The sequence below is a fragment of the Myripristis murdjan genome, chromosome 20, assembly GCF_902150065.1.
Source record: "Myripristis murdjan chromosome 20, fMyrMur1.1, whole genome shotgun sequence".
NCBI lineage: Eukaryota > Metazoa > Chordata > Actinopteri > Holocentriformes > Holocentridae > Myripristis > Myripristis murdjan.
Window position 1 is genome coordinate 3,171,581 of NC_043999.1, and position 22,162 is coordinate 3,193,742.

Sequence of the window (22,162 nt, forward strand, 5' to 3'; positions counted from 1 at the left end):
ATAATTTGGGTTCTTGTGTCCTGCCTGTGGACTGTAAAAAAATTGAGGAAAAAAACATTTTAAAAACTCAGGATACCAGAAATGTCATGTTAATGTCACACGTCATAATCCATAGGTTTTGTAAACTTGATGAAATGGTGCCTTCCTTTGAATGTTTCACCCAAAGCGTGACGTCGCCTCAGGGAAGCTTCAGAGCTTGTTGATACAGACATTTATCAATACACAGAATTTACTGTTATTGTGCCATAAATGTGTAAACACATCAGAGTGTGTGTGACACTTGTGTACAGTGTGGAAAGATGTTTTTTGTTTTTTGTTTTTTTTTTTTTTTACTTTTGGGCATCTTGAGAGAAAATTCAGAGGGACGTCACCACAGTCTCACTGGTCAGGTCTTTCTTTTTAATCAGTGATCAGTTGCCAGTAACCGGGACAGTTTTGTCGTATACAGTTTTGCACAGCGCCTCCCTCTGGCCAAGTCAGCGCTGTGTCAGAGCCTAAAGGACGTCCTGCACTGCTACACACACTTGATGCTGTGTCATTTTGCACGCTTCTTACTCTTGCTGAAATACATATGCACTCTGTTGTATTTTTTTTAATCATTTGAGTTACTGAGTTTTTCTTTTCTGCAAACCTTTGTGTTATATTTTTATCAGCATTTTTCAGGTTAATATTTTCTTATTTTTTGTATTATTGTCAGGGCTGTTACCTAAGAAAAGATGTCATTTTAAGCCAGCTGTTTCTAGTCGCCCAGATGTTAGAATAATGCCTTTTTTTTTTTTTTTTTTTTACAGTAAACTGTTTGATGTTGCACTTCAACATATGTTTCGTGATATGTAATGATGTATTTCTTAATTGCACTTCAACATATCTTTTACAATCAACATGTGTTTTATAATATGTAATGATGTATTTCTTAAGTGCACTTTTATACATAGGGCCTCTGCAGAGTGCTGGAAACCCTGTTAAGTTGTTGGAAATTAATTTGATAATTTACAGATCTGAAAATGTTGTGAATTTGACAAAGGATGTGCACTTGTCCAGTCCTGAAACACACTTGTTTGCATTTTTGCAAACCTTGCTGTCATTTCACAGATTTCATGAAGGATTCCTGCAGTTTGCACTGCCTGTCCAGTCATTTTGGTGACTGTATCGTGTTGAACGTCTGACAGTTTCCATTTCTGTCCAGACGTTAAAGGAATGGTTCACCCTAAAATGACAATAAAACGATTATCTCCTCCATGAGTCAAAACTGCACTGAACATTGTGAAAAATGAGGACTCTGATGAACAAAAATGTCACCGAGGAAAATGTCGGAGGTGATCCGGCACATTTTGGCTGTTTCTGAGCCACAGTGCCGTCACTTGAGCACAAAGAGCCTGAGTTCTGCTGCCTGAGCTGTTTGGAGGAACAGGACAAACACTGGAGCCGTAAACAGCTCAACAAAAGGCTGAGATGCAGCTTCGGGTTTGGCTCGCTGTGGCTTTGGTTGTCTTGGGAGTTTCTGGGTAGTTTCCAGTGGCATGAAGGGAGGAAATGACAAAATCTTCCCTTTAATTGGGGTGAACTGCTCCTTTATGTTCCTCAACAATCCTAGACAATGAAAATTCATTTTCATGTTTCCTTGTTTAATGAAATAACTGTAACTGATATTTTGAAGAGACAATACAGAACAGCATGTAGAGCAGATCTGTGAGTCGACGTCATTATTTACATGTTTAGACAGTTCACGTTCAGGCCCACATACAGTGCCTTCCATAAGTATTCACCCCCTTGAACTTTTCCACATTTTGTCACATTTATTATGTTTTTCTATACTGCACTGAAGGATTGCACCTAATTTCATTGTTAACCATGACAATGACATTAAAGTGATTCTTATTCTTCTTATATTCTTATTCTTACATTACAACCACAAATTTAAATGTGTTTTATTGGAGTTTTATGTAATTGACCAACACAAAATAGTGCATCATTGTGATTTCGGGGGTAAATATTCCATTAGTCAACTACTAATCGTGCACTCCACAAATCTGGCCTTCATGGAAGAGTGGCAAGAACAAACCATTGTATGAATGGAAGCCACATCTTTATGCAAGTGTGGGGACAACACTTTCCACCAATCAGGACACTGCATAATAGCCTCAAAACCAGTTAAAGTTGATTAATATTTCCTGCCCATCAGAATTGCATTCTGCAGTTTCTGGAATTACAGATGCAAACCATCACTCCTCATCACTTTCATACATTCATTCATTAATTTTTCCAAATCACTTATCCATAAGGGTCGTGGGGTGCAACTACTCAATTAAAATATTTAACTTCATATAATATTTAATAAATTCAAATTTTATTTATATATAATATTTAATAAATTCAAATTTTATATATAATATTTAATAAATTCAAATTAAAAATTAAGCCCACCCACGTCGCCATGCCTGAAGTCTGGGCTGCTTCATCTGTGAGACAAACTCAACCAACCCCGCTCTCAACAATGACACATGAAAACTACTCATACCATGTTTTCATTTTTTAATATTTTATCAGTGTCATATTTATATTTCAGTATCCTCATGTCAGAGAACAAGAAACACACAAGTTTTAGATCATAAACAACAGACCATCCCCAGTCACAAATACCTACATATTTCTATAAACAAAATGAATGGGCTGCTTTAGACCGGAAACTTCTCTTTTTCAATCACCAGAACAAGCTCATAAAAAGACAAAGAGTTAAAAAAAAAAAAAAAAACATAAGATCACAATTTCAATTATAGCTGCTGCATAGCATTGGTCAGGGCCAGGCAGTTTTAGGCAATTCTGAGCAACAAGTGGAGAACAGGAAGATGGCGTTCCAATGTGCATTTTGCATCAGTTGAGGCTTGAACTCACAATTTCTGGCATGAAGGACAATGTTCTATCTCACTGAGCTAACTGGCAAGTGTCAACAAATGTGAGGCTTCACAAATTGACCAAGCCAGTCACATGATAGCAGCCACCTATGCATGGAAAGGCAGATTTCAAACCCCTGAAAAAAAAAAAAAAAAAATCAGTCATCAAGACAAAAATCTGAAAATACACATATTACATCTAGACAGCATGGAGATGTTGGTAATTTGTTTTTAACAGTGATTGATTTCCTCCATAAGTGAAAAACTGATGTTAAAGTGTAAAGTGTACAACACTTTCTTCAGTATTGGGGCTACATTTTGATTAAAGTTACAAAGCTGTAGCACATATGGTTGATTTATCATAAATTTTCAAAGCTTTGAAATTTAGAGACTTGCTGTAGCGCCACCATCAGGACTACTGACTTGTGTTTGCAGCTGAGGAAATCTGGCATGGGACTGGACCTTTGTGCAAAGTTTGGTCAGTTTTCGCACATGGGAATGTTGCACAAGCTGAGGCTTGAACTTGCAACCTTTGACACCAAGGACTGGCCTCTATCTCACTGAGCTAAAATTTACCATAGCTTCACAAACCTACATGTGAAACTTCAAACTAAGCCAATCACTGACCTGCAGGACAGCAGCCATCCATGAATGGAAAGGCAGATTTTAAACAGCTGTCAAAAATTCAGTTATTAAGACAAAAAACAACGATTGATTGATCTTGATTTCCCGAAGCTGAATAAATACCAAACATAGTAAAACAAAACTGCTCTTCTAGCTCAATCATGTTGTAACTAGAATATCCGCTGGAAACTTCTCAGTCATTTTAAATCTAACAGTTGCCGTGACAGCAGCTGATCTTTATCTACAACCAACTTACATTAACAGTTATATTTAAATATGGGCTACTGTTTTCCAGTGTCGGCAAACATCTGTCTTTTTATAAACTCACCGGCAGATGTTTTATTTCAGCTGGGGGTGTGTTACTCCAATTTAATGTCAGCTCCGATTAATGTGGCTAAGCAGCAAAAGTAAGGACAGTAAGCAGTCACATTAAGGCTGAACAGAGTTATATAATCACCTTTTCAGACTATTATCAATTTACCTCTGAAATAAAGACGCCAATTTTCACAGATGTGTTGATTTATTAAATGTTCATTTTAATGTACAGACGCAAACAAACTGACAAATTAATTAAATCTTTGGCCCAGGAAACTCATAAAGACTAAACAAATTAATAATGATTAATAGGCTAATTAATAACTGATAACATTAACACATTAATAACAAGAACAAAGTTACAGCCTGCACATCTCAATGGAAAATCTTACAGGTACTGTCCGTGGTGCTGAATCTGCCTCAGCAGGTACTGTCCGTGGTGCTGACTGCGCTGAGGCACTTTATTATAGAAATTAAAGCTCCATAAAAGTCATGCAGGATCTTGTTTAGCTCTTCTTTCCTTACAGGTGAGAAATCAGCTGTTTGCCCGGTGTTTTTCAGGTAGTCTTGTAGACATTTGACGGCCCAAGACGTTGACCGGGCCGTACCGGCTTCATTTCCTGGCGTCTACAGCTGATCCAGCTCCTCACTCGTCACTCTCGAATCTCTTCTGTCTTGTCTTCCTCGTTCAGCCATTTATCCAAACTTAGGTCGCAAAATAAATCAAAATTGACAACAAAACGATCCATTATGCTGGCGAACAAAGTTGACAGCGGCTTTTGATGCGGGTTTCAGTGAAACGTTTCATGTTGCCATAGAAACCACACAGACTCAGACAATAAGATGTAGGCGGAGTAATATTTTCAGTGATTGATTCAGTATTTTTTTTATTTGCGCACGGCTAGCCGTGCTGTCATGCTCATTTGAGCACATTCAAAACGTCTGATTGATCAATCAGATTGCTCGGTCGGATCTACATGTTGTATAATTTTAAAAAATCTCAAGTACCCCCTGGAGTTCCTCCAAGTACCCCCAGGGGTACCACCATTTGAGAAACACTGGCCTAAGGTGCCGGTGCAGTTGTTGTAATTTTTTTTTTCTTGGTGGTGCAGGTGCAGGTGAAACGACTGGAAGAGTTGTGCCACCCAGATTTGCTTCCCTTCTCCCAATGCGTGAGACTTGAGAGCCCTGCCTCAGTCAACAAAACATAAAGCTAGTGTAAGACAGGGTTTTTGGGTGTCTTACCAATAGTCTTAAATTATCTGAGGGCTGTGGATGTAGTCAGAGCACGGGGACAACTTCTCTCGTCTAGCTCGAACCACTTTATTGACCAGAGCGACAAAAAGACAACTGACCACAAACAACCAAAATGACATCTCACCAGTTTATACATCACTCCGCCAATCCTAACCACAACTCAAATTACCTGCACGCAATGCGCACCACACCATATAGTTCCAAACGAAAAACTAAACAACTGAACACAATATTTATAAATGCAGTGACCATTAATTAAATTATATGTACTCAAAATAATAAACAATACAAAATAAGGCAATCTGCTGAATATGTCCTCAAAAATAAATCTCTTCTTACACTAGCAAGCTATTAAGGCAATAGCACCTGCACGGTGCACCGGAGGCAGAGCAGCAAACTCCGATGGAAAAAAAGACGTGCACTTGAAGACTGTACCATTTCACGGAAGGGGGGTGTTTTGGTGGGCGGGGCCTCTTTTAGGTAAAACATTTATTTTGCTCAAATTGAGTAGGGTACACAATTAAAAAAGACAACGGTGGGCCTGTTAAAAACTAATTTGTAAAATTTTTGTTATGTAATAATGTTATAATTATCATGACATTTTTTTTATTATCAACCTTAATTTTTGGGGCCCCCTGCAGGTACTCGGGGCCCCACGCGCTGTAGGGAGCGGTGGCCCTGCATGAAAGATTTATTTACCAAGAATTTGCAAGTGTATGTTTACAGTGCCGTTTAAAGTCAAACATTTCGATGCACTGTAGGCTCAATTTTTGATAAATCAAAAATCTGTGTGGATCGTTGGTGTAGGATAGTCTGAAGATGCTCTGTAGCAAGTTTGGTGACATTTGAGCAAAAATTGTGGGAGGAGATAGGTTTCATAAGTTTTACAGTTTTTGAAAAAAAAAACAGAGTGATGGATTTCATAATTTGCAATTGGATTAAAGGTACAAAAGTTTCTTCAGTATTGGGGCTACATTTTGGTCAAAGTTGCAAAGCTGTAGTACATATGGTTAATTTGTTATGAATTTTCAAAGTTTTGAAATTTAGAGGCTTGCTGTAGCACCACCATCAGGACTATTGGCTTGTGTTTGCAGCTGAGGTAATCTGGCATGGGACTGGACCTTTGAGCAAAGTTTGGTGATGGGAAGTAGGACTTCCTCGGAAGAAAAAAGAAAGAAAGAAAGAAAGAAAAAAAAAGAAAGAAAGAAAGAAAGAAAGAAGAACACACAGGAATACAAGAGGGACCTGGCAGTTTAGGCCCCTAATTATAGTTTACACCCACCACCATTATTTTCAGCATTAAACACTGTCACCGGGAATCACAGAGGATGCTGAGCGGTGCTCTACGTCAGTACTGTGATCTTATACTGCCATCTAGTGGATGTTCAGGAGAAATTATCATTGTCAGATTTCAACTGTGAGGGTTAGCAGAGTGACGAGTGAGCAGACTTTTGAACATTTACCTGTAGTAATTATAAAACTAACGTTATGAACATCAATATCCTTTTTTTCTTTTGCCAGTTCATGTAACAGTAGGTCATGGGTTTTATCCAACAATGAAAATTATTCTTTTTCCTAATTATTTTTCAAAGAGATGTTTTTATCTTTATTGATTTCTAGTTTATTATTATTCTGTGTTTTCATATTAACAGAAACTGGAAGAAGAAGAAAGTATGAAGTAGTTTTACTCACCACATAAAATTTGTGTGTACACTGTAAAAACGTACTGTAGAATTTACAGTAACATACTGGCAGCAAGTCTCAAGTAAGTTACTGTACTTCGTTTAAGGTAACATACTGTAATATAATTTACAGTAAGTTACCTTAAATGTGAATTACAGGGACTTACTTGAGACTTGCTGCCAGTATGTTACTGTAAATTCTACAGTATTCTATATCCAAAGCCAGTAAGTTACTGTAAAATTGAATTACAGTATTTTTTAAAAATACTGTACATTGAATTACAGTACCATCTCAATTACTGTATAACAATATACAGTATACTATCACAACTGTAAACTAAATTATCTTCACTGTACTTAAGCATGTAATAATAATAATAAAATATTATTATTAATATTATTAATAAGTATTATAACTATAATAAATAATAATACTAATACTTTATTACATGCTTAAGCAAAGATAAAAAAGTATCCAGTTGTAATATTATACTGTACATCGTTATACATTAATTCAGATGGTAGTGTGTATGAATTATTGAATTACAACTGTATCCATTCATAACTATTACTACCATAACTTACTTATACTATATACGGTTTACATGAAAACATGAATGGACAAAATCCACAAATCAAATCCAATTCATTTAAAACACTTTAATAAGATCTGCGTGTCAGTCTCACATGTACAGTTTTCAGAAGACTACTGTCCTTAATGTAGTCCTTGTATGAGTCCCACCACTCCAATGTTGGGCACCTCTTCTTTGCCGAGCTCCTTCAAGGCGATGAGAGCTAGTTAGATGAAGGTCTGGATACCGGTCTTCTTAGCTGCCTGAGCGATCTCTGTCTCCAGCTTCTCCAGAAGGGCCTGCGGGGTGAGAGGGACACAAACAGTGGTACAAAACCATGTCAAATATGGGCGCTGGAAATATGGGTACCGTGTAAGGTTAATCCTTTTAGAAGTGGTGTGGATTTGAATCTGGCCTGTTCTGCCCTCTCTTTTACACCGTTCATGTCAATCCTATGATATAATAAGCATAATGTCCTAAAAATAAAAACACAAAAAAGTCAAATCCTTCTGATGAACTGAGGGAGGGGGGCTGGTAGGGGAGTTGTGTTGGAAAGAGACACACCTTGGTTCTGATTCTCGGAGCACAAAGCAACCCTTCTCCTGGAACTTGAAGCCCTTACATAAGGGCCAGATCAGCCTTGATACAAGTATGTTTTTAAAAATTCCTCATAATTTTCTGAGCTTGGCAAAACAAAAAGTAAGTGTCTAGTCCATTCCTGTTATTTGTTATGATTTAAATACAATCTAGCTAAATCATTACAAATTCATAAAAAAAAAAAATCAAAGGAATGAGTTAGAGCCTTCCTCCAATACACTTTTTGCTCAGAAAATTATGCTCTACAAGACCCTTGACCCTTGGCCATGCCAAGGACCCCACCGCACGTTACTGTGTGTCTATCTATCTATCTATCTATCTATCTATCTATCTATCTATCTGTAAATATGTTGGACAGTAACTGTCATCACAATAATGGCCTGGTGCAGGTCTGTGTAAAAATGAATAAAAGCCTGCAGCGAATAGCCGCCTGGTTCTTTTAAACACCTGGGGTCCAAGTTGATTTTGTGTATTAAACGCCCGGGCTATTAATTGGGGAAATAGAGTAGATAGATTTATGTCAAAAACACAGAGGTAGGTGTGGTGAGAACTTAGAAAAACATTGAAAAAGTGAGATATCCCTCTCGATCTGGCTGAAAAAATGGCTTAAAATTTTTTCGCTGGCATGGGCACTAATCCTTAATTAATCCTGAATGGAAACTGAATGTAAGCCAGAAGAGCCAGTGAGAAAAGGTGTGTTGTGTTTCATGGAGGTGAATCAGCTGACCAGACCTGGAGGGCGAGCCGGTGCCAGAGTTCAGCTCAAAGGTCAAAGCTCAAGATCTGCTTCTGGCAGCTGATTAAAAAACAACAAAACAAAAACTGCTAAACTATAACTCTAATGGTGAAAAGGATTTGACGTCAGACTCGTCGTGTTGAAGCGTCTGTCAGAGGCACAGACCCAAACCTCTCTCTGGGTTTGTGTCCCTGCAGAGCAAAACCACGTCACATGGGGGTCAGTGCCTCACCGAGGGTCAACCTGTGGCTCCTGGACTTTCAGGAGACATGCAGGTTGTTATTGAAGTTACACTTTACGGCCAGCAGATGTCGCTGTTACCATTTTATAGGATGATACCCATGGTACGTTCCAGTTTCTTCTGATTGCGTTAGGCAAACTCTTCAAACTCTTTAAAAATAGTGTTTTAGCGTCAATACTTCACACACACACACACACACACACCACACCATTATTTGAAAAAGCACAAGAAGTACAAACTCCACGCTGATAGTAGAAATTAAAAACTCTTGTAGTTTTTTCTTTTTCTGTCTGCAGGGCAGCAGCTTGTGATAAAGTTTTGTCAAACTTATAGCACATGTGCGTGCGCGCACACACACACACACACACACACACACACACACACACACACACACAATCATCAATAAACTACCTCTATCTATCTGTCTATCTATCTATCTAATTATCTATCTATGACATGAGATAATGTCAAAACCATAATTTAGTTCAAACATTTTATTCATTCATCTAACCCTGGAAAACTCTAAGAACCCCAAACCTGTAAAAACACAAATCACCTTCAGTATGTTCAATATGCAGGTTTTAAATAATATCCTATAAAACAGAACACAGCAGAATAAAGTTGAACCCCAACAACATTTAGTCATTTCGTCAAAGATGTACAGGAAGAGCTCAACATAACCCAGAGGTTCTTTTTTATGTTCTGGACAAACAAGTTGATTTTCATTAAAGGAAAACTCGGGACACCATCTTCACCTCTGGACATCCAGTGGTTCAGTTCCTATGAGTAGCATTTCCTATTAGCTTAGCATAGATACTTGAAGTCTGTGGGAGTCATTAGCCTGGCTCTGTCAAAGTGAAACTGTCATTTCACCTGAGGGATTCCTGCAGTTTGCGCTGCCTGTCCAGTCTTTTGGTGATTCTATCATGTTGAACTTGTGAAAGTTTCCATTTCAGTCCAGACATTAAAGGAATAGTTAACCCTAAAATGAAAATGAAATGTTTAACTCCTCCATATGAGTCAAAACTGTACTGAACATTGTGCAAAATGAGGACTCTGATGAACAAAAACGTCACCGAGGAAAATGTCAGAGGTGATCCGGCACATTTTGGCTGTTTCTGAGCCACAGTGCCGTCACTTGAGCACAAAGGGCCTGACTTCTGCTGCCCAAGCTGTTTAGAGGAACAGGATGAACACTGGAGCCGTAAACAGCTCGACAAAAGGCTGAGACGCAGCTTCGGGGTCGGCTCACTGCGGCTTTGCTTGTCCTGTGAGTTTCTGGGGAGTTTCCAGTGGCATGAAGGGAGGAAATGTTAAAATATACCCTTCAATTGGAGTGAACTGCTCCTTTATGTTCCTCGGCATAAACGTCATTATTTAGACGTTTAGACAGTTCACGTTCAGGACCGCCGGCCTTAATCTGCCACAGGCCCACATGTACAGCACCGAGGGGGTCTCATGTACAAACTCTCTCACTTTGTCAGTTATTATTTTATTTGGTTCTTATGTAATGATGGAAATTCTGTTGTGCTCACATTTACCGCGCCATACCGCTACTCACCAGCAGATGGCGACATTAGTTTTGTTATGGCAAGAGTGAACAAATGATTTTGTGTGTGTGTGTGTGTGTGTGTGTGTGTGTGTGTGTGTGTGTGTGTGTGTGATAGCATTTGTCAATACAGTTTGTATAAGGGACTGAGATGTTTTGGGGGTTTGGGCATAGACGGTCGCGAGCCGCGCACGCGCACACGCGGAGCGGGGGGATCCCTTTGATGTTTCCACAGTGAGCGTGTCACGTGAATCTGCGTGTTTATTCCCACGTCAGTGCCTCTCATCGCCACAGCACTAATCCCATAATATTCTGCATCAGGACAGGCCTGCAAAAGAAATAATACAACAAACCTCATATTACAGTCATATTACAGGAGGTAAAAAGCGCTTTATGTTTTGTATTAACCAGAAAATCACTGTAGGAAACACACACACACCTGTCGGAAAAGTGTGTGTGTGTGTGTGTGTGTGTGTGTGTGTGTGTGTGTGTGTGTGTGTGTGTGTGTGTGTGTGTGTGTTGCCTTCAGTGCCTCACACCCTGTAAACTCCGTACTAGAAGCACCGAGCCAAACTGAGCTTTTTACTTCTATCCATGTCAAGTAAGCTTGAATAATACACCACTTCCGGCCACCCTTTTCAAAATAAGACCGACCACGACGGTTCTGTTCAATACGAAGCATTTAAGCGAGCAATGAGATGTTATCTGGATCAAATCATATCAAAGACAATTTATTACGACATCACTCTTTCATATTTTAGCCTCGGTGGTGAGACACTGTGATAAAAGTTGAAATTGAACTGAAATTAACTTTTTTATTTGATTTGCTTATCAAATCAAACTAAAAAACTGAAAAAAATTGGGAAAAAAAATTGGAAATAGCGTAAAAACCAAACGGTTGCGACAGGAGCATAAGTTATAGGCTTCGGTATTTCCTGTCTGATGATGATAACAGAGAAAAACACAGATGTAGGCTAGTCAGTAATTTTCAACAAAACTATTGTCGGTAGTCGTATGTATCCAAATTGCAGTTTTTGCTCCATATTTTTGTATTTTTTCTGATTGCTTTAGGCTCTGTCTTTGAAACTCGAGACAAAACTCGACACACTAAACCACAAAACCTCACAGAAAACCAGCAGAACAACACAGATCTGTTGCAAAAGAAAAAAAAATCCTGCAAAACTCTTCGCACACTTTTAAAAGTAATGTTTGAGCGTCAACACACACACACACACACACACACACACACACACACACACACACACCGTCATTTGAAAAAGCACAAACTCCACACTGATAGTGGAAATGAAAAACAAATAGCGGGGCGGCTTAGCTCAATATATCACAACAAGCGTTCATTTTGTGATAAAAACATTAAATTTGGTAGATGTGTTGGTGGATATAGGCTATTTCAAACAAATCTGGATATTGTGCCATCACAAAATCGCCCCCTAGTGGCCATAGCACGCATCTGATTTGTTAAAATGAATAAAAATATTAAAATGATTCATTAAAATATTTTAAAAATGTAAATACACATTAAATAAATAAAAAAAAAAAATACAGTTATACACACTCAGTTTCTCAAACACTTTCTGCCCCACCACCACAACCACCACTGCAAGCCAGCTAGCCAACGAGCTGGCTAGCATATTCTTCCTGCGACAAGCACTGCAGTGGACAGTCCATCAAGGTAGGCCTAAACATTTTATTTCAGCTGTAATAATTTTGGATGTATACATTTTGAACATCATAGATAAAAGGCTAAAGAGAAAAATAATTATTGTGGGGAACAGTGGAGAGGTAAATTTTCAAGCTAGCAAAACTAGGTAGTTAGCTTGGAATGTGGCAAAGCTGAGTGTGGGAGAGTAAGACACTGCAAAATGATGTATTGTAGAATGTAGACATTTCAACAAAATTACATTTTGATAGTGGTGGTGTAAGAAAATATTGATATTCTTTGAAATGCTGTACTGATAATGCTAAAAAAAAAAAAAAAAAAAAAAAAAAAAAGCCATGTCGTTAGTGACAGCAAACAAGCCATATTTATTTTACTGTAGCTTTGTGATTGTTTGAGCTAAATATATATACAAACACTTCCTGAAAGCAAAAAACTTAATTTACTTTCATTATGCTTTTTTAGAGCTTAAATGTCTCCTTTACCCATGTGGTTTATTTTATCACTCCATCACTGTCACACACCTCAGGACAAGGATTTTGCCCTTGTAGAATTTTTAAAATACAAGATTCGTAGACTCTGAAGGGCAATGTGAGAGCCTATTAAAGTTTATGTTCTGTTCTGTTACATTGTAATAAAGCTTTTTCCCACTTTAAAATGTCTCTGAATTAAATTTGTGGTGCTGAAAACATGAAGTAGCAGCTGTAGGGTAGGCAAAGCATTCCATGCCAGTAACCACTGGGGGCCAGTTTTGAAAATGGCTGCCACAGTCATCACAATAAAAATTTGCAGTGGCTCAATATCCAGATTCATGCAACATATATTCACCAATGAGTGTACCAGATTTGGCGCTTTTATCACAAAATGAACGATAGTTTAGCTATGCCGCCCCACTAAAACAGCAGCTGGTGATAAAGTGATAAAGGATACACATGATACACACAGGGAAACAAAACATAACACACTATCAGCGCAAAGAAAGGGAAAAGTTGTTGTTTTTTTTCCCTCAAAATGTTCTCCTGTCAGTCTCCTCAAGCAATAAAAGCACAGAAGAGGAAAAGAAAAACATTTGTGCAAGAAAAAAAAAAAAAAGAAAAAAACAATGGCGAAAAGCAGCTGACTTCCGGTGCTGTCCGGTCTGACTGCCGCCAGCTTGACGCTCCTGTCATTCCCGCAGAGCCTGACGGCGGACCGGACCGGAGCGCACCGGAGCGCCGCAAGCCCACTCTCCTCTGACCATTTTCAGCTCCACCACTGTTGTGTGCGGCCCGGCGGCGGTGCGGGCGTCTCGGTGAGGACCTCAGCACGGCGTCGCCTCTCTTTTCTTTTTTAATTTTCTGAAGGGAACCAGCCGCTGGGACCCACAGCGCAGGTTTGGAGGATGAACCCCCAGTGCGCCCGCTGTGGCAAGATCGTCTACCCGACAGAGAAAGTCAGCTGCCTGGACAAGGTGAGATGCTGACACCTCTTTTTTTAAAAATTCATTATTGTTTTATTGTTTTTTAACAAGCAAAGAAGCAGGCAAAACATCCAAACTCACGGCTGTGCGGTGAGCGGACGCTGCAGTCCGTCTGTCAGCGCGAACTTCCAGCCCAGCGCACACAGACGGGATGAGTGATCAAATTATTTGTTTAATTATGTATTTAGTTATTGAAGAGGAGGACTGAGATATGATGGAGTTTAAACCCGCCTAACTCATTTAATTTTTTTTTTTTTTTTTAACCTGTCCTTACATTAAGAGCAGGTGTGGAGTACTGGGAGTCAAACGAGGACACCTGCTTCTTTTCAGCTAGAAAAAATAAATAAAATAACCTCGAGCTGCACGATATGGACAAGATTTCATACCTCCACATTTAGGCCAAATATCTCGATGTGCGATATGACTGTTGGTTCACACTTATTTGAAAGTGTTAGCAACTGTGAAAATTAAGCATTCCTGGAAAAACAACAACAATTATTCTATGTTATTGATCCGAACAGCCCAGTCAGTGTCTGAAGCTGCATGGAAATAAATTTGGAAAAAAAATAAAAGTCAAACGTTTTGCTGCAGCCTCTGCCTCGACACAACGCAGGAATAATATTACAAGTGTAACAGCAGTTAAAACGGAGCATTCTTCAAAAAAAATAAATAAATAAATAAATAATAAATAAATAATTATATTAATGACGCACATGTTCATATCTAGAAAACGATATGATCACACGATATCGTTCAGCCATGTAATATGGGTGAAAATAATCAAAAACCGATTTTTTTTTTCTTTTTTTTGGCTGGTATTGGTGGTGATGCTGGACTGGAGGATATCTTTTTTTTAATATTATTATTAGTAGTAGTAGTAGTAGCAGTAGTAGTCGTAGTAGTAGTAGTATTTTAATGACTCCCATATAGATTTCCTGTCATTTTTGGAACTTCACTATAATAACCTGTTTTAACTGTATAGTGTGTCTGAGTCACTCAACAGTGAGTTTAGTTTTGTCTCCTGTGCTTAATATTCCTGTAATATTTCATATAACAATGCGCTTAATTGGAGTTGAAGAGTCATTTTAACATTAAGATCTCTTGTAGTGTGTCTGTGCTCCTCAACAGTGACTTTATCATACCTCATGGTGTTTTTACCTGCTATGGCGTCACAATACTGTAATAATCCCACATAGGTTGGGATTTTATCATAAAACTTATCATAGGATTACTCTAGGTATTTTTCATAACGGCCACTCATAAGGGACTTTACCTCTTCAGTTCAGTTAAATTGTTTTTAATTCAGTCGACACTCTCATGTTGTTAAATTTCTTCGCTGGTAACACTTTCATAAGCATCTGTTACATAACAATGGATCAATTATTCATGTATCTTCAGCAGTATCATGCATTCACTGTCTGTGCTATAAGCTATCAGATGGCAGCACACGCAGGCCTACATCACTTTTTTTTTTTTTTTTTTTTTTTGTATATGAAGAGTCTTCTTCCAGGACGCTGCATGTGCCACAAATCTGTTAGAAAGTGAAGAAAAACTAAATTATTAGCCAAAGTTCATCACACAACAGCCGCTGACACGCCTTTATCACCACTAACCCCTAAACCTGTATGTTTATTTGTGTGTAAGAGAAATGAATAGTGATGGGGAGAGAGAGAGAGAGAGAGAGAGAGAGAGAGAGAGGTTGACAGAGAAACTGAGAAAGTGATAGAGAAAGTGAGAAAGAGACAAGTAATTTTGTCGTTTTGTAAAGTAAAGAGTAAGTAAAAAAAAGTATCTGTACCTGCTGTTTTAACCCAAGACTATTACCCACCATCACAAATGTACATGTCAGAATAAAAGCATTTGGATTTTCTGCAATTTTGCAACCCGGAAACCCCGATTGCTCAACTGGCTGAAAAAAAAAGAGCATTTGATATGAATTATTTTGTGCAAACTGAAGCTGCCAGCTGCTCTGCCGGTGAAAGACTCGGATCAGTTTGGCTCTCTGGATCGCTCAGTTTGCTCTGAACGTGTCGCAGCTTTTATCCTCTTCTTGAGTGTGTGTGAAGGAACGATCAGTTCAGGTGATGTTGTTGTAATTCCCATTCGTCACCAGTAGAGGTCAGTAACCTTTCCTTTCTGCAGAGACGATTTTAGAGTCTCATTTTGGGCAGAAAGTCCTTCAATGTCCCTCTGACCGACTTTTGTTTAACCATACTGTTGATTCAAAATTATTTCATATGTCATACACGAGTGTCGTGAGATCAATCTGTTAAATAATCCTTTCTTTTTATCTTAGTGTTAATGCCACCAGCCACTCCCCCGCCATCAACTAGCTGCAGAAAAATATGACCAGCCTTTTTTTTTTCCCTTTCACGTTGATACACCATTTCAATCACAGGCAGGTTTCACATGCCTCGATTAAACCGTTTTAATTCGATTGTAGTTCATCCCATAAAGGCTCAGGGTTCATGTGTTTAGATTCGGTAATAGACAAATATCTCTTACAGGCCTGCACTCCAAGCCACAAGCCAGTTAGGACGGCCGCGTGCAAAAAAAACCCTCCTCAAAACTCAATTCTGCCAGCGTCCAGGCAGCCTCCTCCTGTCTAACAGCTAACATTAGCTAGGCAAGCGGTACATGACATGATGTGTGTCGATGCAGACTAGCTTTCGATCTGCCTGTGTGCCGTCAGCCAGCGGCTCTCTGCCAGGCTGAGCTCAGCACTCGACTCTTCTCCAGCTCCTGTGGGGTTTAAATGCCTCCTGAGTGGCAGCTTAGTGGCCTTGCCCAAGCAGTAAATAAGTGCCGTATTTATTTATTTTTGTGCTGTATCACATAAAGACTGATGACACGTAAGACTTCAGGATTTTGTTTGTGTCTGTTGCATTTTGGTGATGTGGTGATTATTAACCTGGTCTGTCGGCACTGAATGACACTTGTGCCAATGCATTTCATGATTACAGTCCTAATTGTGTGTGTGTGTGTGTGTGTTTCCAGAACTGGCATAAAGGATGTTTCCACTGCGAGGTTTGCAAGATGACCCTGAACATGAAAAATTACAAAGGCTACGACAAGAAACCCTACTGCAACGCGTGAGTCTGGCTTTTCCCCTCAGTATCGCAATTCTTTCTCTTCTCCTTCTCTTTCTCCTTCTTTTACCTCTTCTTCTTCTTCTTCTTCTCCTTCTCCTTCTTCTACCTCTTCTTCTCCTTCTCCTTCTTCTTCTTCTTTTCTCTTTCTCCTTCTTCTTATTCGAGGCTTTCCTCAACTCATCTCTTCCATCTTTTCCCACTTTCTTGTCTTCCAGAAACAGCCCTGGGTTTTAGCACACACACACACACACACACACACACACACACACACACACACACAAACTGAAATCCATGTTCAAATGAGTGCCAGAAGCTGTATTTGTCCCGTCATGTATCACATCACAGGTTTTACATGTCTCACAAGTGCAGATCAACTTTTTCCACAATATATCGCAGCTGATCTCAGATCTGATCACAGAGCTCGTATCTCTCGCTTCATCATATCTGTAAAATGATGCAGTTCACTCAACAGTTGTTCCAGTTGTTTGCATTTTGATAACACACACACACATTATGCTCCTGCTGTTTCATAATGCTTTATCATCTGCTTCAGTGAAGAGTTACGGTTTTATATTTCTTCATGGACTTGATTTGTGTCTGATATTGTCGTGTGCCTTGAACGCCTCTCGCCGGGTGCAGCTGATGTATTTTTGTCGACATGTGCGCTCTCTCTCGGTGTTTTGGCCCTGCAGCGTTCTCCCAGCAGCTCTGCCTGCTGGGCGGCTGCTGGTCGCGGTGGTTTCGGTGGCAGGCCGGTCACAGAGCTCAGCCGCACACATGCTTTTTTTTTTTTCCCTGACATGCTCTCTGTTGTTTTTGTGCACGACGCTGACACTGACGCTGTAGCGGCTCTCACTGTCCCAGAGGAAGTGAGGCTGGCAGTGTTTGTCTCCTGTCCACACAGCAGAGGACACACACACAAAAACAGAAACACATAAAGAAACAACACAGAGAGCAGACTTCAGGTAGATGGTGGCATTAAGTTTTCTGCTTGTTTTCTGTGGCTGCTGCAGGAATGTTGTGGCCGCATTTTGACCTTTGACCTTGAACTGAAGCACATTTATTGCATTTTAACAGCATTGCCTACCCTCAGACAGTCTAAAATATAAAAATATAAACCACTGCATGCATGCATTTGTGATTTGTCTCTATTTCATTTCCTTTTACCTGCAAATTCATACGTTTCCACGGTTACACAGCTCCGTCTTACGCAGGTGAAACAAAAACAAGTCATGAATAAACGGCTGGAAAACTGTCTTTGCTGACTTATGTCGAAGAAAGAGGCTTTTGAATGTTTGCAGAAAACAGCGTGCCCCCTTCATCCTGTTCTCCGACGCGCCGACATTGACTTAATAGCTCCACAAACACACATTAACACACATAAACACACATACACACAGCCTCACCACTGCACTTAATCACAGCGAGTGAGAGCGACCTTTCACCCCCTGTGAGGTCAGGGAGCTGTTTCCTCCCGGCGGGGCGTCTTGTCGAACACACAGCCTTTGTTCCCGCTCAGGCTGACCTCGCCCTTTTTTTTAAACAAACAGCACTTCAATCCTGAACGGGACGCTTTCCATCTGATAACGGCGGCGGCTGGCGGTGCAGGCGCAGAACGCTCCCGTCCGTCCTGCACCGCTGCTCCGTCTGCACAAAATAAACAAAAAAACAAAAAAAAAAAAAAGAGAGATTTCAAGTCCGGTTTTGTCCTCCTCGTAGGAAGAAAATGCATCAAACTGTAAAACAAGTTAGCAGAATTATTTGATTAAACTTAGATCAAAAATGCTCATAAATGTGCGACTTATGTCACATATAAACACATATGAATCCAGTTTTAGTCAATTATTTGGCATTTATTTTTCAACTGGTGAATATTTTCTGCCATGGAAAATGAGCTAACGAGTTGAAAAAGTCATTTAATTTGCCGTTGTGACTTTAAGTCGCCCAGAAAACAAATAGATGTGCGAGTGGGCGTCGCATTGAAATGACTCCTTCTGGCCTTGGGGTCTTTGTGGGTCGGTGTCGGTGGATTTGGGTCAGCCTTCCCTCTCAACCTCATTCACTGCAGCTAATGGCTTTAGTGGTGTGTTTTATTTAGCATTTTTTTTGTCAGGAGTGTGTTTCCCCCGCGGTGCCGGGTGGAGCAGGAGGTCAGTGATGACCCCCGGCCTGATTCACTCCTCCGGGCACGGCTGCTGCAACGACCAAACTGAACCAGGTTTCACTCTGAATGCATCAACAGGGGGAAATACTGCCCAAAATATATGTATATATGATTCATGTATGGTTTTCTACTCCAGCGACCTTGAACTGTTCATCTTGTGAACATGAAAATAGGTTTTAATGCCACAAACATGATTTAAAAAGGACTAATAATGTGGAATAATTCGTGCATAGAGAGATATGGTGAAACTATATTCTGTCTTTCCAGTTGGTGTCTTATTTTTCTTTTTTAAATGAACCCAGAGACACTGGTTTGGTTTGTGAAACTGATTTTTAAGTTACAAACATATAGATGCATTTATTATTTTATTTTTTTTTGCAAGTTGGCATTAAAATCTTATAAAGACAGCCAGCTGTGTCACACCTGACAACGCCGCCCTGGTGACTAACTTGGCCAACAAAAATCAGGGAAAAAAAATAAATTAAAAGGAAAAAATGCTGAGATTATTATGGCAGGCCGAGTCAGTTTCTAGTTTCTATTTTGTTTACGGGTTTTGACATTTTTTTCTTTTTAATATGGTGTAATTTTATTCTTCATGGACTTTTATTTTTTATTGCTGTGTTTTTATGTGTCCTCATGTCTCTGTTTGCTGTATGAAGCACTGTGTGACTGTTTCTTAAGTGCTATATAAATGATGATATTGTTAATATTATTAATAGTATTTAGTATTAGTGTTAGTATTATATGTCTCAAGGCCATAATAAAAACAATATGTGGATCTGTGTCTGTAAGGAGGAGCTGGAAACAATGGGATTGCACCGTTAATCTTGCATAATTATACAACACAGTTTTAATGATCGTAATTACAAATTGAATATTGACCTATCGGCAAAATACTGAAACATTTCATTTCGCTTCGAATGCACACCGGGTGAAGATAGTCAAGATGTTGATGTGAGGAGCCAGAGCTGCATTGAAGTGCATTGTTAGTCAAATTATCAGGACTAATAAAAAGGTTTCATACTTTTTAAAAAAAAAAAAAAATTTGGGGCACAGTATGTGATAAATGAGCCGGGCTTAAGATTGTCCCTCGCTGGGATCTGTAGTGAAAATGCCCGCCGGCTCCGTTTTTCTTGGCCGTTCCTGTCAGGTGTCTGAACCGCCTCCATTGTTTTGTCGTTGACGTCGAGTGGCTGTTATTATGGGTGGGATTCAAGGCTGTTTCCCCCAACAACAGCTGAGCTGAACTTCCTATTCATTTCTATTTCAGGAGGTTACCTCACTTGTGTTCTGATGAAACTTCAGTCATTCAGCCTAATTCACAGAAGCAGAATAAGTAGAAATGGCACTTCCTGGTAGCTGTTAGCAACATTGTTTTAATGGGGCAAAATATAATGACCAGCCTTTCATCTTCCTTGAGAATTCATTTTGCTCCGAGCCCCAGTCGCTGTGCCACGTTCAATTTCAGACCAGCTTTCTTAACTTAACACAAAACTTAACAAATGTATGCAGGAAAACCCCAAGTGAAAAATATAAGCAATCATGAGGAGCAAAACCAACAACGTGCGATCAGAAAACAGGCAAAATCTCAAACATCACATGATCGTGTGTTTCAGGAAGTGAGTTACAAGATGAGTTTGGGCGAGTGCTTGTTCTTTATCCATAATCTCCCTGATGGCAAAAGCACTGGGACCTTTAGTCCCTTGCGGCTGGACTTTGAGACAGTCAAAAGGTCTTTCAGCGACTTAAAGATCGACTTTGGGAGGAACCCTTTAATCAATATCAGTTCAAGTCTTGAGTTTAGGCGTTTGGGACAGAGAGAAAAGCTTTTCAATCAACTTTAGTCTCGAGTCCAGACTGAGGGACAGTCAAAAGGCCCTTCAGTGATGCAAATTTAAACTTTGGGACAACACAAAGACCCCCTCCAATTAATTTAAGTTTTGACTTTAGACTTTGAGACTGTCCAAAGAACTCCTCAAACAACTTCAGTCTCGAGTCCCAAGATTCTGGGACAGTCAGAGAGGCCCTTAAGTCAATTTTAGTCTTGAGGCTGGACCTTGAGACAGTCAAAAGGTCTTTCAATATCTTAAGGACAGACTTCGGGCCAGTCACAAGAGGTTATCGCTTTAGCCAGACTTTAAGTTTAGACTTTGGGACAGTGAGAAAAGCTTTTCAGTCAACTTTAGTCTCAAGTCCAGACTGAGGGACAGTCAAAAGGCCCTTCAGTGATGTGAGTTTAAACTTTGGGACAACACAAACAGCCCCTCCAATTAATTTAAGTTTTTACTTTAGACTTTGAGACAGTCCAAAGAACCCTTTAGTCAACTTAAGTCTTGCATTTAGACTCTGGGACAGTCAGAGAGGCCCTTAAGTCAACTTAAGTCTTAGAGCTAGACTTTAGGACAGTCAGAAGAGCCCATTTCTTCAGGTTAGTCTTGAGGTTATGAGACGAAAAAGCCCTTCCCTGACTTAAGTTTAGACTTTGGTACGGTCAGAATCAACTTCAGTCAGTTTTAGTCCTGAGTTTAGACTTAAGGACAGTTGTAGAAACCCTTCAGTCTTCTCTAGACTCCTGTTTTAGACTTTGGGATGGTCAGAAGAGCCCTTCAATCGACCTTAGAGCAAGTTTAGATGCTGCGACATTCAGATATAAAGATGTAGTCCTCAGTTTAGTCTTTGGCCTGTGTTTTTGATGGATGGAGGTCCAGCCGTAGCTTTAACCCTGTACTGAGTGTGGACGGTGGTCCCAGGCTCCTTGTGCTCCTGCCTCCAGCTTGTGAAGGAATGGGGGGGGGGGGATAAAAGGGACAAGCAGAGGATTATATGAGCACATGAGAGCAAATACACTCTTACAAGCCTTTCTTAAGTAACTGAGGTGGGAGGGTAATCCCACCAAAAGAGAGAGGTTACATTACGATGAGGCTGGAAAATTCAGTCCAGCACCTCGTACCGACAGAGCGCTGTTTTAAAGGTGAAAACATTCGTATGAACACTCATATGAATGTGTAATATGTGAGCTTGGGTGTATCTTTGTGCACCCAAGCTCACCCATTATGGATTATTTTTGCAGGTCATGGGAGACCCCGGTGTTGGATTCAGCCTTTAATCTGTAGTGTATGACCGCCCTCTGTGAACCAGGACGCCTCATGACCCCGGAGCTCCACTAACTGGCATTATCGAATCTTTCTTGACAGGAGAGAATGAGGGCAGAGGAGCCAAAAGTCAAGCTGAAATTTGTTATGCCTGAAATAGGACAGGATAGACGACTCCTTCATTCCTTCTCATTTTGACTAACTTTCTTGGAT

At 39.8% G+C, this 22,162-nt stretch overlaps 1 protein-coding gene across 1 annotated transcript in view; it reads left to right on the forward strand.

Annotated features, from left to right (window-relative positions):
- The first annotated feature begins 13,328 nt into the window (after nucleotides 1-13,328).
- The window catches only part of nebl (nebulette), a 174,541-nt gene continuing 165,707 nt past the window's right edge, over nucleotides 13,329-22,162 (forward strand). Inside the window, exons 1-2 of the mRNA XM_030079623.1 lie at nucleotides 13,329-13,592; nucleotides 16,599-16,693. Of these exons, the coding sequence (XP_029935483.1) occupies nucleotides 13,524-13,592; nucleotides 16,599-16,693 (164 nt within the window). The 5' untranslated portion in view covers nucleotides 13,329-13,523. The remainder of the gene's footprint in view (nucleotides 13,593-16,598; nucleotides 16,694-22,162) is intronic.